This window comes from Nycticebus coucang, chromosome 11 (assembly GCF_027406575.1).
Source record: "Nycticebus coucang isolate mNycCou1 chromosome 11, mNycCou1.pri, whole genome shotgun sequence".
NCBI lineage: Eukaryota > Metazoa > Chordata > Mammalia > Primates > Lorisidae > Nycticebus > Nycticebus coucang.
In genome coordinates, this window is record NC_069790.1 from 31,291,942 (window position 1) to 31,308,336 (window position 16,395).

A 16,395-nucleotide genomic window follows, 5' to 3' on the forward strand; every position below is an offset into this window, starting at 1 on the left:
GGAATGGTCCCCAGCATTTCTTGGGGGTGGGGAGCGTGGGGGAAGAAACTAAGCTACGGAAGCCTACCGGCTCCAGGCCAGAGGAGACTGCCTTTGTGAGCCGCTCCCGGAGAGCTGCGCTCTGGGCGGCCAGCAGAGGTGGGGCCGGCTCGGCTGTGAGCGCCCGGCCTGCAGGAGCCGAGATCAGGCGTAGAGGCGGGACAGTCGCTGGCATGTGTGTCTGTGGGCCTAGGTGTGACTGCACACTTATGATCCCAAGAAAAATACCCCACACAGACTGCCCCCCCCCACCGGAAAGGAAGCCGGAAGAGAAGTGGAGGGAGAGAAGTGCAGAGGCGGCGAACTAGCAGTGGAGAAAGAGCAGCTTTGTGGCTGGAGCCCTGCAGAAGAGGGGTCCTGAAAACTCCGGCCCAGGAGGCAAACAGAGGTATAGGAATGAGGCAAGGGGCGGGAAGGAGAATGCCCCAACTGGCTTTGGCCTGGAGAGGATCGTCTGCACTGCCAGCCCTGTCTTCCTCATATCTCGCCGCCTCCCCTAGAAGAACTCCTTTTCTCCCCTTCTCTGGAGGCCTGGCGCTTTCAGGAAAACCTCCTCCAGGAGGGCTGCCTTGCCTTTTCCCTTCTCCAGGATGAGGATTCCCAGGAGCTGAATTTAAGGAAGGAGGGGACCTTTCCTGCCCTAGCTCCCACATAATCAGCTTAGGGATGGGTCAAAAGTCACAGAGAAATACCATTTCAAAATGGGAAAATGTTTCATTGCTACCTAGGGAGTCTAGAATCAAGGTCTGCAGGGTTTTCTCTTTTGAGGGGACCGTTTTGAGAGAACTTCTATGTAGAGAACAGAACAGACACCTGAATGGGTGACACATTTGAAATGTGCCTGCCTACAGCAAAACTTCCTTTATCTAACAGTGGAGGGAAAGCTGGAGGGGCTTGGGAACCTTAAACCCATATATAATACTCGCTATAAATTTCATCTGTGTAATCCCAGTGTTGTACACATGGTTGGATTAAAATTTACACAGCATTGGGGTGGCACCTGTGGCTCAAGGAGTAGGGCGCCGGTTCCATATGCCGGAGGTGGCGGGTTCAAACCCAGCCCTGGCCAAAAACCACAAAAAAAAAAAAAAAATTTACACAGCATTGGCTGAAAGGTTTCTTGGATGATCTCTGGATTTCTCCTACCCAGGATTGCATCAATTGTTGGTCTCTGGCCTTTTCTCTCTACAAGCTCGGGGTTGACGCAAAACCTAATAGTAAACAGCAATTAATGACCCCATCAGCATCAAGTAGAAAGAGGGTGATGCAGGACCCCTGGCCTGGGATGATGCTCAGATTTGCACGAATCCCTCTGGGGACGTAAAGGTTCACACAAGCAACTACACAGCCAGTTGGCAAGGGGAGGAGGTGTCGTTGGGGAAAAGGAAAGTGTCCACCAGCCATCTGTCCATCCCCTCCCACTTCCAGTCCCCACCCCCCACTCCAAACGTGCAATAGAATTGGCAGTGGTGGTAAGAGGAGGCTGTCCCATTCCTAATATCTCCCTCCAGAAGAAGAGAAACATGGAGGGAAGAATTCAGCGTACTTTGTTGGAGCTGTGGTCCGGCCCTTTGAGGCCGCGCGGGAACACGCAGGCTCCTGGGTCTTGCAGAGACGGCAGATGGCCTGCAGCTCACCGCTGGGCCCCAACGCTAGCCGCGTCATCTCTCTCCTCCGCCTCCTACCCCTCAAAATCCAGTTGCTGAGTTGCTCCAGATCCCTGAGGGCTCCCGGAGCAAAGCTGAGTGGCGAGGAGAAAGGGGCGGAGAGCTAGGAGAGAGGGAGGGCGGAGGGATGCTCCACCATCCCTGGCCTTTTCCGGCTAGCTAGGCTTCTGGGCCCTTCCGCCCCAGGGCTAAAATTACAGAAGCTCTTCTCCGCCAGGCTAATAGCCTGCAGGGGTTTTGGGGAGAGGGTTTTGGAGATCTTCCATGGAGGAAGGAAGTTCCTTTTCTGATCCTCTTCTCTTACACGCCCACCTAGGTTCCTCCCAGCCAGCCATCTGCGCACTTCCCTCTCCAAGCGGAGCGTGGAAAGCTGGTGGCCCAGCTTTGTCCTCCTTGGTCCTCGGAGCTCCACAGAGCCACACGACCTCCCAACAGGGCCTAGAGTAGTGGAAATGCCCTGGGAACCTGGGCACAGTGTCTGACAGATTCCCACCAGGGAATCTTGCTCGGCGCGCTCCAGCCTCGGCCGGTGGCCTTGTTGCCAACCAGCCTCTGACCCACTGATTTCCCGCCCCAAGAAAGCCCAGAGCTCTCTTCCCTTCTCACCCTTTTGCCAGTTCATCTTTCTGTGCTTGGCGGAGAGAGTGTCCGGGGCGGCGGAATGCCTCTCAGCCTCCACCTCCCGGAGGGGGGAGAGCGGCGTCGGGCGCGCGCAAAGACAGCTTCTGCTCTTCTCCGCCCTAGCACTGGGATCTGCAGTTGCAGCCGCAGCAGCTGCTGCAGAGGCCGCTGCTGCCTGGGGGGGCGACTGCGCGTCACCTAGACGGAGCAGCGCCGGGGATTTAAATGCACAGAAACGGTGATCCATCACCCCCGAAGCCGGCAAACTTTCGCAGGAGGCTCAGCCATTGGCTGACAAAGTCACGTGCCCCTCCCCTAGCGCTCTCCGCCCTCCCGCCACCGCCCCCCCACCTTGCGCACTGTACATTCATATCATTTTTCTTCTCCGGCCCCATGGAGGAAGTGAGAAAGTTGGCACGATCACCCAGGGCTTCGCAGGATCGGGTCAGTCAGTGACAGATGGACAATGCAAGAATGAGCTCCTTCCTGGAATACCCCATTCTCAGCAGTGGCGACTCCGGGACCTGCTCAACGCGAGCCTACTCATCCGACCATGGGATTACAACTTTCCAGTCCTGCGCGGTCAGTGCCAACAGCTGCGGCGGCGACGACCGCTTCCTAGTGGGCAGGGGGATGCAGATCAACTCGCCCCACCACCACCACCCTCACCATACCCAGCCGGCCACCTACCAGACTTCCGGGAACCTGGGGGTGTCCTACTCCCACTCGAGTTGTGGTCCAACCTATGGCGCGCAGAACTTCGGTGCGCCTTATAGCCCCTATGCGCTAAATCAGGAAACAGACGTAAGTGGTGGGTACCCCCCATGTGCTCCGGCCGTTTACACTGGAAACCTCTCGTCTCCCATGGTCCAGCATCACCACCACCACCACCACCACCACCAGGGTTATGCTGGGGGCGCGGCGGGCTCGCCCCAGTACATTCACCACTCATACGGACAAGAGCACCAGAGCCTGGCTCTGGCCACGTATAGTAACTCCTTATCCCCTCTCCACGCCAGCCACCAAGAAGCCTGTCGCTCCCCTGTGTCTGAGACGTCTTCTCCAGCGCAGACCTTTGACTGGATGAAAGTTAAAAGAAACCCTCCCAAAACAGGTCAGTCCCGCCTGTGGGTGTGATTAATGTAGAAGGAGCTAGTTTGGGTAGCTTTTAAGTAAAATTAACGAGCTTTTAAAAGCGATTCTTGCGTCCGACTAGTGTTGTAGGGCGTGGGGAGAGTGCCCAGGTATGTTGGGGCAAAGGATCCTAAGGGACTGGTGTGTTTTCAAAGGATTAGATGTTCAGGAAGTAGGAAGTGTGTGTGGTGGTGGTAGTACTGTTGTGTTAATATCTTCAAGCTCCATTAATCACTGGTCGGGTCACGCCAACGGTTGACTTCAGGTTAACACTGTACATTTCATCACTCACCCTCCCCATCCCGGTTTGTGTTGAGGTTGTCTTGATCTCCCCTTTACCTGAATGTTGCTCTGAAGCGTATAGGGAATCTCATATATCTATTAAAATTTTTACCATTTCATCTTTACCTTTTTAAACGTGGAAGGGATCTCATATAGATTATAAAATATTTACTTTTGCATCGTTTCCTACCCTGCTCTAGGGAAAGTTGGAGAGTACGGCTACGTGGGTCAGCCCAACGCGGTGCGCACCAACTTCACTACCAAGCAGCTCACCGAGCTGGAGAAGGAGTTCCACTTTAACAAGTACCTGACGCGCGCTCGCAGGGTGGAGATCGCCGCATCCCTGCAGCTCAACGAGACCCAGGTGAAGATCTGGTTCCAGAACCGCCGAATGAAGCAGAAGAAACGCGAGAAGGAGGGGCTCTTGCCCATCTCCCCGACCACCCCTCCGGGAAGCGAAGAGAAGGCTGAGGAATCCTCAGAGAAGTCGAGCTCATCACCCTGCGTTCCTTCCCCGGGGTCTTCTACCTCAGACACTCTGACTACCTCCCACTGAGGCGCCCCAGCCTCTTGGGCTGGGACTTCTTACCCAAAGCACATTTTTAGCTTATCTTTCCTTCCATTTACGGTCTTCTTCTTCCTTTCTGATCCTATCTGTGGAGCTCCTGGTCAGGATAATGTATTTCTAAAGAATTCTGACCAGAGACTTGTTGACGGTTTAGCCTCTTAATCCGGATTGGGTGCCAGCATCAATTTTCTGGTGGGCCTTGACAGCCCTCCTACTTTTAGGACATTTTAACAGAACTTACCGTTCCCTTCAGGTGCCCTTTGGAAAATAGTTCCTTTTGCCAGCAGAACCATGCCAGAGGGAAGAAGCTTCTCGTTTTTTATCTAACTGTATGTTTACAGTTCACCCCTACCTTGCCCTTAAAAGTAGAATGTAGGGAAAGGAGAAAGTCCTGGAGCCCATGAAGAAGAGATGCACTATGTGTTTACACACTTAATCCATCCCTTAATTTAATTCAATTTCATGTATGTGAGTTTGCTGGTTGTAAATACTTTGTCCTGAGAGATTTATCTTTATACAGATTTTCTAGAAATGTTTAGGTAACTGAAACAGGGTTGGCAAACTCTCAAGTATGGAACAATTTTATATATGATTATAGGTGAAAGAATAAATTCCCTCACTTAAACCCAATCAGATGCCTCAGAGGGTAGCTTCAATTTGTTCTTTCAGTTAGTTAAGATGGCCTGGAGAGCACAAGGTTCAGAAACCTGGTTTCTTGTGTTGAGTCTCCCCATATTCCTACCTTTTTATTCTGGGGACATCATCCATTCATAATTTGTGCTGGATTATTCTAAACATAAAGGTGTTATTTAAACCAACAGTTATCTTAGCTGGATATGATGTATTTTCAAAGCTAAATTGTTAATGTGATGGATGGCACAATGGATGTATTTTTTGTGTGATTCGTGAATAGTCTTTTGCATGTCGCACAATGTTTTGATGTCACTGAAGTACTACACTGAGTTCTATCAGTTATCCTTTGTGAGCCTATGACACTCCCCATTTCCTGTACAATCATGAACAACTCTGAGATCTTGGAGTAATGTGATCCAGAGCAGAGTTTACGGGTCCTCGGTTGTCTGTAATAAATATATTCAAGTTTCAAGTATGCTTAAGCATCTACGCATTTGGCTGGTCTATAATTTGTTGACGTCTATACAGCTGGCTCTTTTTATGTGGGGAAAAGGAGAAGGGCAGTATGTATTTTCAAAGAGGTGGAGCTTTTCCTGAATAAAAGTGAATACTTTCCATTAGCATGTAGCTGAAGTTGCCCCCATGAGTGTAATCTTACCTAACTAATGCCTATTTAATAGGTTGATTCTCTGTAAAATAACAACAGCTCCTCTATTATAATCAAAGTTCATAATAGAAAAAAAAGACTGGTGAAAAAATTTATGAAGCAGATCTATTTTTGAAACAAACATGGACACTTCCTGGGTCAAGTGCTAACCTTTTCACCTTCAGCCAAATGCTGACACATATATAAACAGAAATCCCTTCAAAAGCCAAAACTGTCTTTGGTCTTTCCTCACATCAGTGAACCAAGAGCTAAGAGATTCACGTTTAATTACCTCCAGTATAAAGCTGTTGTGAGCTCTTCCTTCTTTTTGGATTGTCTGGCAGTGTTTCAATACAGTCCACCTTTGAATGTGGTCTGTTTTTAGTAAACCTTTTCATCCCTCCCCCATTCTTCCTAACAACATATATCCCTTTCTACTACTTCTTACCTCTTCATGCCCATCACTGGGTTGTACATCTTATTCCCCTCAAACCTGGCTTTGGTTTCATAACCAGGGCTGAAATGAGGCCACAGTTCTAATTTCATGCCACACAACACAGAAAAAAGTTTTTTCTTTTCTGCATTCAACAGATTTTTCCAGGTGAACTTATGAAAGCCATCCTAAAGTCTTTCAATATCCAAGTTGTTTCTGACCAAGGCCTATGTCTGCTCTTAACCAAAGGAAGAACAGCAAGTGATAGAGTACAAAGTGGCTCTCCTCCCAGACCTCTTTACCACACTTTTCCTTTACTTTCACACACTTTCAGAGGATTTTATTTAGTCCCAAAAGTAGAACAGAAAATTTACAGCATCACAAACAAATACAGACATAAAACTTCCTTTCTCCCCAAAGGGTATTTTTATAAAGGGTGGGCTGGGGGAGAAAACCCTACAAAAACTGAATTTGCAGGCCTTCTAGAACACCGGTGAGAATTCCTGAACTTTCCTGTCAAAGGGGACAAGCCTGAACTTTGCAGGCATAGCTGCTTCGGCCATATCAAGGACAGGGGGTGTCCTCCCCTCAGCTGCTGGGTTCTGAGATTGCCTTTAAAAAGATTCAAGTGGATAGAGGAGAACTTCAAAGACAGTCAACCCTTTCTTTCATTTCCTGCTTGGCCTTATACTGTATCTTTTGTTTATTAGTATAAGCCCACACAGCAAAACAGATGGCTGGTTTCCAAATACTTTCATGTGTTAAAGTGTTATTTGCATGCCACTACCTCAATTTCAATATCTAAAAGCTGAGCCAGACCTGGTGGAATCACAGAGATTCCAATCTCCAAGGTGCTGGTTTTAATGTAGCTAAGAGAGGACCACGATAAATTATAGCTAAACATCCCTAGCCTTCTCTAGGTTGTGGAATAAATCAGTTAACAAGCAATGCATTTAGGAAACATTAATACACCTTTCAACAAGGAAAACATTTGTATCTTTTTAGCTGTCCCAATCGATTAAATCAGAGGTGCTTAACACATCCTATATCAAGGTCTCTCTTTCTGTTTTGGTCTCTCAAGAGCACAGTTAGCTACTTGAAAAATAACAGTGATGGTAACTGAAACAACAACATAAAGAGGGAAAACAGAAAATAACATTTTATTGATATATTTAAAAAGAAAACAAGGGTCTCAATTAGGAATCTGGGATAATTGCAATTCAAAATTCTAGTTTGCAAATACTTTTTCCTCCCATCCTCTATATTCATCCAAACTGCTCCCAAAATACAGTGTGTTCCCAAGTAGGCTAAGTTGAGGTCTTGCTGTGGCTCTGAAGTCTGCTCTGGGTTTCACCTTTGAAAGTTTACTTTTGGAGCCTATTCAGATGCGGTGGTGTTTTCCTCTGGGGCAATCAGATTCAAACCGATCAATATTTACTCAGTCTGAAAGGGTTGTTGAAAAGGCTGCTAACAACAAACTGCTTAGCTGCTCACCCCTGTTTAATCTCAGGTTCACCGAAAGTTCAAGAAGAGATGAATGCAGTGATGGGTCACTTTAGAATGAATCCCAACGGTTTATCTGAGCTTTCTGCTAAAGGCAGCAATTATAGTTTTATCCCTCTTTGTGAAAGGGGCAACTTTCCTATTACTATTCTTTTGCTAAACAATGTTTACTAGAAATTTAAAACACTTTCCTCTCTCCAGGTTCTTCTTCTTTTTTGAAGCTTCCAGTTGCTCTTCTCCTGCCCCTTCCTCCAGTTTTCTGCCAATCCACTAGGTTTCATTTGACTTTAAATAAATTATACCAAATATTTAAAAAATGTTAAATTAATCTGACAGAAGAGATCTGATTTATTTCAGATGCCATGAGCTATGAAATGAAGCTCTTTGGGCCATTAGAGTTTATCTTTGTGAAAGTACAGGGCAAGATTGAGTTGAAATCCATTAGCATTTGAGTAATATCGACAATCAGAGCCCCAATATCCATCAGACATGGCTGTTCAGATAGGAGTGGTGGGGAGAAGAGAGGGAATTGGCTTGTGCAGAAAAAAATACCTCAGGTGGAAAGCCAACTTTATAATTTTATCCCCTCCTAGCACATGAACTACTAAGAGATGGAAAAGGAAGACTCAGGAAGCCAGAGGAGAATGAAGGGTAGAAGATGCTGGACACTGAAGCTAATTGCTACAGCTCTTTAGAGGTTAAAGTTCATGTAATCACTGCATAAATGCATACTAAATAGGGATTTATTAAGCTTTCCTGATGGCTGAGCACGTCTGTGAGATATGGTCACTGCTGTTTGCATTTTTTTCCTTGAGAATAATCATTCTTGAAGTAGAATCTGTAGGCATTTGAGTCTTTAATTCCCTATCTTGAGAGACAAGTTGCTCTTTTGCTTTAAAATTTTGAAATTAGTGCATGGACAGCATCCATTCTTTATATTGGATAGGACTATAAAATACTTCTCTCAGTCTAAGAAATGCTATGGCTTTTTCCATATAAATAAGGACACACATTAGCATGCCTCTATCAGATAACTGCTCATTGGATGACTAACTTTGGTGACTCTCTCTGCCTTAGATAAGCACACTTTGTGCCTGCATTTCTGAGAGCTCACAAAAATTCTGCCTTCGGAATCCTTGTACCTAGATGACCTTATTTGAAAGGGACCCATCTACCCAACCTCTCATTTTATGTATCAGGAAATGGGTAGCTTAGAATATGAGTTCAGTACATTTTTGATGTTAAAATTCTGATGTGATTTACGACCTCACAATTTATTCTACGTAATTTGTTTCAGGCTGGATAAACGTATTATTTACATTTTTTCAACTTCTGTTTTACTGGCCATTCAGTCAAGTCCTTAGCTTTAAGGACATTAGGACTATGAATCAACTAGGTTGAATCTATGAAACAATCTCCAAGATGAATGTTTCTACCATCTTATTCAAATAATAAAATGTTGGGCTACCTGCCTTTAAAGACACATATTCTGGGCTGCGCCTGTGGCTCAAAGGAGTAGGGCGCCGGCCCCATATACTGAAGGTGGAGGTGGCGGTTTCAAACCTGGCCCCAGCCAAAAAAAAAAAGAAAAAGACACATATTCTTTCCTTTTTCCGACACATATTCCTAAAATAAAAAAGAGATTGAAGTAAAATTCAACACACACACACTAGTTTTCTTTCTACCCCAGGCAGGGGAAGAGTAAATGAAAGAGGAATTGCCTTCACTCAAGTTGGACCTCCATTAAATTGTCAAGAAATAACCACCTAGAAAAAGCCTGGGAGACATAAGGAACATTCCAGGAGGGTTCCTAACCCTGAATCTTTTGTTTGTTTGTTTGTTTCTATCTGGTTTGTAGCATAGCATAGCTTCCTGAATTGTTCTGGCACATATTTCTTTTCTCCATGACTCACTCATGTACCTAACACACATAACCTGCAACCCTAACCATTAACATAAATTTTCCTTGCACAACTTTCCACATTCTCTTTCATTTCATCCCCATGGGGTCCTACTGATCTCTAGGAAACTGTTGCCCAAAGGGTCATCAATGGCTGTCAGTGTTTGAAGAACTGAACTGGAATCCTCAGTTTTTCTGTGCGTTATTTTTAATAACAAATACCGCTGACCTTTGATTGCAGAACTACAAAACAAATATCAAGCAACTCTCTTCTGTGGGCAACAGCCTACGAACAAATGCTTTTTGCTCCTTTTTTTTTTAACCAACCCCCAACTCCAATTATGTCCTCCAAAATATCCTTAGAAGACTGTATTTTGGGTGTACTGAAAAAAAAAAAAAAGAAAGACTAATGTTTCTTTTTTAACATGTCCAGACACAACTCAAACGTATCTCCATTTTTAACCGGCCCATGAATATTTCTCTTATTAAGAACATGTTGGTAAAACGTCTGTCTAGTCACAAAGCTAATCTACAGAAATCAGATTGTTTTGTATTTTCATTTATGCTTGAGTGATTAATTGGTTGGGAAAAAACACCCAACTGCTCGCTACAGAAAATAAAAAGAAAAATTACTGAGCAACTTTTTTTCTTTTCAAACTGCGTACGTTTTAGCCGCATTGGACATCCTTACAAATTAGGACTCTCTTCGTTTTAAAAGAAAGATTTCCACAAAACCATAAGGAGAATGCAGAAAGCAATTACTTAAAATGGTGGCTCCCTCTCCCGCCCCGGGAAATACCAGCAATACATTTCTGGTAAAGCTGTGAACGGGATCAGACCGGGTCCTTCCTTCAGGACCCGTAGGGGCAGCTGTGGCAGCCTGGGGACCAGAGAGGCTCGGGCGGCCCAGCGCGAGGGCAGCGGCGGCCGCGAGCTCAGCCCCGCCTCGGGCGCTGCCGTACGGCCCCACGCCCAGGGCCGGACGGCTCTCCCTCCTCGGCTCCCCACCTCAGGCTCTGACACCCCCGGGAAACACTGCGGCTCCCTCTCTCACCTCCCCGGGGACCCCCGCAGAGCACGAGGGGAGCAGCCGCGGGCCCTTCCCCTGGAACTCAGCGCCGCGCCTCCGGTCCAGCCGTGGGCCCGCGCCCTCGGGGGCTTGACATGAATGGAAAGTGAGCGCGGGTGCATCTCCCGAGACTCAGAAGAACCCGCTTTGTCTCAAGGGACCACGAGGCCTTCCCTTTGCTCATTCCTTTCCTGCCAACATTGTTCTGCTTCCAGGTGCTCCCTAGGAGTGGCCTGGATTGCCTGACTCCTCCGGGTGACCGGTGAGGGCCTGGGGCTTCCGTCCCGCAACCCCCAGGACTAGGAGGAATCCAACATTTCTTCCTCACGGAAAGAAACTCAGGTCAGAGGCTTACCCTCCTTGCAGGTCTTTCTAAGATTTGAAAGGGGAGGGAGATTTGGGTCTCTGCCCCACTTCCTCAGGTATCTTAAGAATGTTCTTACGCTGGTAACACTTTTATTCCCCTTGTAGTTCAATTTCATTGTTTTAAATATTAGGGGTGTTGGGTAGAAGTTTCCTAACACTGGATGCTCAGGGAAGCATCCTTGCCGCCCTTCTCAGATGTCTCCTCCACCTTCAGGTGCTGAGTCAAGCTTTTCCTCAAGTCTCACTTCTTTCAGGAAGTTTCCTGTACTATCTGAGGAGCCCCTCTTAACAACCGCGCCCTTTACACAGGAAGCTTGACAAAACTTAACTGGGATGCCGAGAGGAGGCTAACCCTGTGTGTTACTCCTGACTCCCTACGTGGATCTCAAGCTCTTTGAGGGTAGGGTCTTTGATTTAAAACAACACGAAGAAACAGTCCCCTGTAGTGGAAAGACCCCTGGACTAGAATTCAGAACATCTAATTTTATCTTTTCTCATTCACAGTATGAGCTTGGGTCGGATACTTAAATTTTCCATGCTCGCATGTTCTTAAATTAGAAAATCAGGAAACTCTTCTTGCTGATTTTTAGGTCGTCCTCTTAAATGTATATGGTTTTTCAATATTCTGAAAATCTGATTCAGGATTACTCTGAGGGAAGCCCTCTGCTAAATACATGTATTAACTCATATAATCCTTGGTGAGCTCCAAGAAGAGAAGGTTTTTTATTATTTTGATTTTACAGGGAAGGAAAAGGAAACATCCAAGATGTTGTGTAACTTATCCACTGAATCCAGAACCCAAACTCTTATCCACATAGGTGCAGTGGATAAGAGTTTGGTTTCCACAGGACCAAACAAAGGCCTGGGCATAAGTCATTAACAGAGAGTCATCAGGCTATCATTTTTTGAATCAGGTTGCTCACTGGTAAAAAAAATTAGAGGGTTGGAGAAACTGAATATTTAATATCAGACATATATGCAAACCCTGGCTACTTTTTTTTTTTTTTTTTGCGCGACAGAGCCTCAAGCTGTCGCCCTGGGTAAAGTGCTATGGCATCACAGCTCACAGCAACCTCAAACTTCTGGGTTCAAGCGATTCTCCTGCCTCCGCCTCCCAAGTAGCTGGGACCACAGGCGCTCCCCACAATGCCTCGCTATTTTTTGGTTGCAGCCATCATTGTTGTTTGGCAGGCCCCGGCTGGATTCGACCTGTCAGCTCAGGTGTATGTGGCTGGCCCCTTAGCCGCTTGAGCCACAGGCTCCGAGCCTTCTTTTTTTTTTTTTTTTTGAGACAGAGTATGTTGCCCTTGGTAGAGAGCTGTTGCATTACTGCTCACAGCAACCTTGAACTCTTGGGCTTAAGCGATTCTCTCGCCTCAGCCTCCAAAGTAGCTGGGACTACAGCCACCTGCAACAACGCCTGGCTTTTTTTTTTTTTTTTTGTAGTTGTCATTGTTGTTTAGCAGGTCTGGGCCATGTTTGAACCTGCCAGCCCTGATGTATGTGGCCAGCACCCTAACCACTGAGTACCAGCTCCGAGCCATGTCTACACATTCTTGTGAAAATAAGCAAACAACAAATAGTAGAATGAAAACAAACTTAAAGAGAAAAATCAAATTTAACAACAAAGGACTAATTTAACAATAAAAGGCTTTCTTATATATAATTATAAAAATTATTTGAAGGAGAAGAAAGATATTCTCTAGGTTAAGTCTGTGACATGTAAAAGGAGTGGACAAAAATGAAAACAGACAATAGAAAGTACAGATACTTTTTTCTCTATGAAAACTGGCATCTGGGGGTGGCCCCATGTACTGAGAGTGGCTGGTTTGAACACGGCCCTGGCCAAACTGCAACAACAAAGAAAATAGCTGGCGGGGAGCCTGTGGCTCAAGGGGTAGGGCACCAGCCCCATATACTGGAGGTGGCAAGTTCAAACCCTGCCCTGGCCTAAAACTGCAAAAAAAAAAAAAAAAAAAAAAAGCCATGTGTTGTGGTGGGCGCCTGTAGTCTCAGCTACTCGGGAGGCTGAGGCAAGACAATTGCCTAAGCCCAAGTGCTGGAGGTTGCTGTGAGCTGTGACACCATAGTACCCTACCGAGGGCAACAAAGTGAGACTGTCTCTACAAAAAAATTTTTAAAAAGCTGGCATTCGTATGGTTGGAAGCATGCATGCTTTTCTACCTACCAGCTTTCATTTGGGTATTTTATATACTACAAATTCACTCATAATTTATATTTAAAGAAAAAAAGAAAAGAATAATTTATCTTCACCCCAAAGGGCTAATCCTCATAGTTTACAACTCAATACCTTTTGACTAGCAAAAACCAGAAAAACGAGGTTCAGCAGGATCTTGAAGGAATATATATATATATATATATTTGTTTTTTTTGTGTGTGTGTGATAGAGTTTCACTCTGTTATCTGGGGTAGGGTGCTGTGGCATTAGCTTAGTTCCCACAGCAACTTCACACTCCTGTGTTCAAGTGATTCTCCTGCCTCAGCCTCCTGAGTAGCTGGGACTACAGGTACCAGCCATAATGTTTGGCTAATTTTTCTATTTTCAGTAGAGACGGGTCTCACTCACTCTTACTCAGGCTGATCTCAAACTTCTGTGCTGAAACAATCTTTCTGCCTCAGATGCCCAGAGTGCTAGGATTATAGGTGTGAGCCACTACAACCAGCTCAAGGAACATGTTGTGAGGTGTTATTAGAAGCCAGTTATTCTCAGAACTCAGTTGAGGCCAGACACAGTATCTTATACCTGTAATCTCAGTACTTTGGGAGGTTGAGATGAGGTCAGGAGTCAGTACCAGCCTCGGCAACATAATGAGACCCCTCCTCTCTACAGAATAGGTTATGCCTCTACATGTAGCATTCTGGGAGGCCCAGGCAGGCAGATTGCTTGAGCTCAGGAGTTTGAAACCAGCTTGAGCAAGAGCAAGACCCTGTGTCTCTGCTAAGAAAAAAAAAAAAAAGAAAGAAAAACTAGCTGAGAGTCATGTCGGGCACCTGTAGTCCCAGTTACTAGGGAGGCTGAGGTGAGAGGATCACTTGAATCCAAGAGTTTGAGGTTGCTATGAGCTATCATGGCACTCTACCCAGGGCTACAGAGTGAGACTTTGTCTCAAAATATAAATAAATAAAGGCATAAGCAAGCTAGTGTGGTGGCTCGTACCTATAATCTCAGCTACTCTAGAGGCTGAGGCAAGAGGCAAGAGGATCCCTTGAGTCCTGGAGTTTTCACCTGGGTAACAGAGCAAAATCCTGGCTCTATTTAAAAAAAAAAAAAAAAGCGGGTTTGAATAACTAGATATTTGACAAAGGGTTTCTCCTTCTTACTTACCTTCATGAACCTTACAGAAAGGGTTACATCCTTCTTGACCTATAGTAAAGAGAAACTGATCCATTTTATTTCTTCCATTTCAGAAACACTTTACATGGTTTGCTAAATGAGGCAGAGAAAAAAATCAAGAGAGCCAAGCTTAATTACCCTGCCCATGCTACTCAAATGTCACGTTAGCTCTCTGGTCAACTGTTGAGGAAAGTTGAAGGTATTCTGGCTTCACTGATATGTTCCCTGTGGACCATAAGGATTTCACTTGTAGTTCATTATCTAACATAAAAAATACTCCTTCTGGTTTGGCACCCATAGCTCAGTGGTTAGGGTGCCAGCCACATACACCAGGGCTGGCAGGATTGAACCTGGCCCAGGCCTGCTAAAACAACAATGACAACAAAAACAACAAAATAGCTGGGTGTTGTGGCAGGCGCCTGTAGTCCCAGCTACTTTGGAGGCTGAAGTAACAGAATTGCTTAAGCTCAAGAGATTGAGGTTGCTGTGAGCTGTGATGCCACAGTTCTTTACTGAGGGTGACATAGTGAGACTCTGTCTCAAAAACAAAACAAAACAAAACAAAACCAAACCCCCCCAAAAAAACTCCTTCTATGAGAGAGATCCAGACTTGAGCAAATTGTGACAACTTATTTTATTTTATTTTTTTTTGAGACAGAGCCTCAAGCTGTCACCCTGGGTAGAGTGCCAATGCCATCACAGGTCACAGCAACCTCCAACTCCTGGGCTCAAGTGATTCTCCTGCTTCAGCCTCCCTAGTAGCTAGTACCACAGGCACCCACCACAATGCTTGGCTAGTTTTTGGTTGCAGCCGTCATTGTTGTTTGGCGGGCCTGAGTTGGATTAGAACCCACCAGCTTAGGTGTATGTGGCTGGCGCCTTAGCCACTTGAGCCACAGGCGCCAAGCCGACAACTTATTTTTTTAAGTTAACATTTATTGAAGACTTTTTGGGGATTAGATAATGAGCTAAGAGTATTATCTCATTTATTCTTCACAGCAACTTTATAATTTAGGTTTTATCATTCTCATTTACAGATGGAGAAACTGAAACTGAAGAAAAATTCTGTAAATTCCTCACCATTACACAATAAGCAATTAATAAAGTTGGAATTTGCAGTCCATGCATTTAATCATCACATGTTGAAGTGTCATATCTTACGAATGCTACAGTAATAATGTAATTAGGACTAATCTTAAATTTAATTGAAGATTTAAAATATGTTTATATTTTAGAAGCCTTGTGTTAGGTTGTTATAAATCTTATATAGATTGAGCATCCCTAATCCAAAAGTCTGAAGTCCAAATGCTTCAAAATCTGAAACTTTTTGAGTACTGACATGACTCCACAAGTGGAAAATTCCACACGTTAAGTATTTAACACAAACTGTGTTTCATGCACACAATTATTTAAAACATTGCAAAAAATTACCTTTAGGCTATATGTATAAGCTGTATAGGAAACACAAATGAATTTCATGTTTAGACTTGGGTCCCTTTCTCAAGATATTTGATTATGTATATGTAAATATTATAAAATCTGAAAACATCTGAAATAAGGTTTCAAGCATTTCAGATGAAGGATATTCAACCTGTATATATAATACAAATGATCTTAGATTTTTTTTTTTTTGAGAGAGAGTCTCACTCTATCACCCTTGGTAAAGTGCCATGGTGTTACAGCTCACAGCAACCTCCAACTCCTGGGCTTAAGTAGTTTTTTTGCCTCAGTAGCTGGGATGACAGGTGCCTGCCACAGGCTATTTTTTGCATTTGCCACTGCTGTATTAGCTGGCCAGGGCCAGGTTCAAACCCACCACCCTTGGTATATGGGGCTGGTGCCCTACCCACTGAGACACAGGCGCCATTCACAAATGATCTTAGTTTTATAAAATAGATGGATGTATAACTATATGCATGCATAGAAAAAAGTTTATTTTTTTATCTGTGAGGTTGCTGACAGAACTGAAGAATAACAATGATTTGCTTGCAATACTGGCAGCCCAGTGGAGAAATGGCATGGTCCTATAATGTATTATAAACATGAAATTATTATAGTAAACAGGGAAAAATACACAGTTGCTATCACATTCTCCAAAATATAGCTGTTTTGTATAGTCCATTATTTCTCTCTAAGTATGCTTTTATGTATAGCAATTATGTGCGCACAATTTTGAATT

The 16,395-nt window shown here is 44.9% G+C and overlaps 1 protein-coding gene and 1 long non-coding RNA gene across 2 annotated transcripts; both read left to right on the top strand.

Moving 5' to 3' along the window:
- The first annotated feature begins 2,698 nt into the window (after window positions 1–2,698).
- Window positions 2,699–5,405, top strand: HOXA1 (homeobox A1). Its single transcript, XM_053608402.1, has 2 exons — window positions 2,699–3,441; window positions 3,944–5,405. Exons 1-2 carry the CDS (start codon window positions 2,787–2,789, stop codon window positions 4,297–4,299), a joined length of 1,011 nt encoding a protein of 336 aa, XP_053464377.1. The 5' UTR covers window positions 2,699–2,786; the 3' UTR covers window positions 4,300–5,405.
- Window positions 5,406–10,420: 5,015 nt separating this feature from the next.
- Window positions 10,421–15,333, top strand: LOC128598139 (uncharacterized). The gene is made up of 3 exons (XR_008383583.1): window positions 10,421–10,601; window positions 10,711–10,837; window positions 15,254–15,333. It is a non-coding gene; the product is annotated as an uncharacterized LOC128598139 (long non-coding RNA).
- Window positions 15,334–16,395: the final 1,062 nt, after the last annotated feature.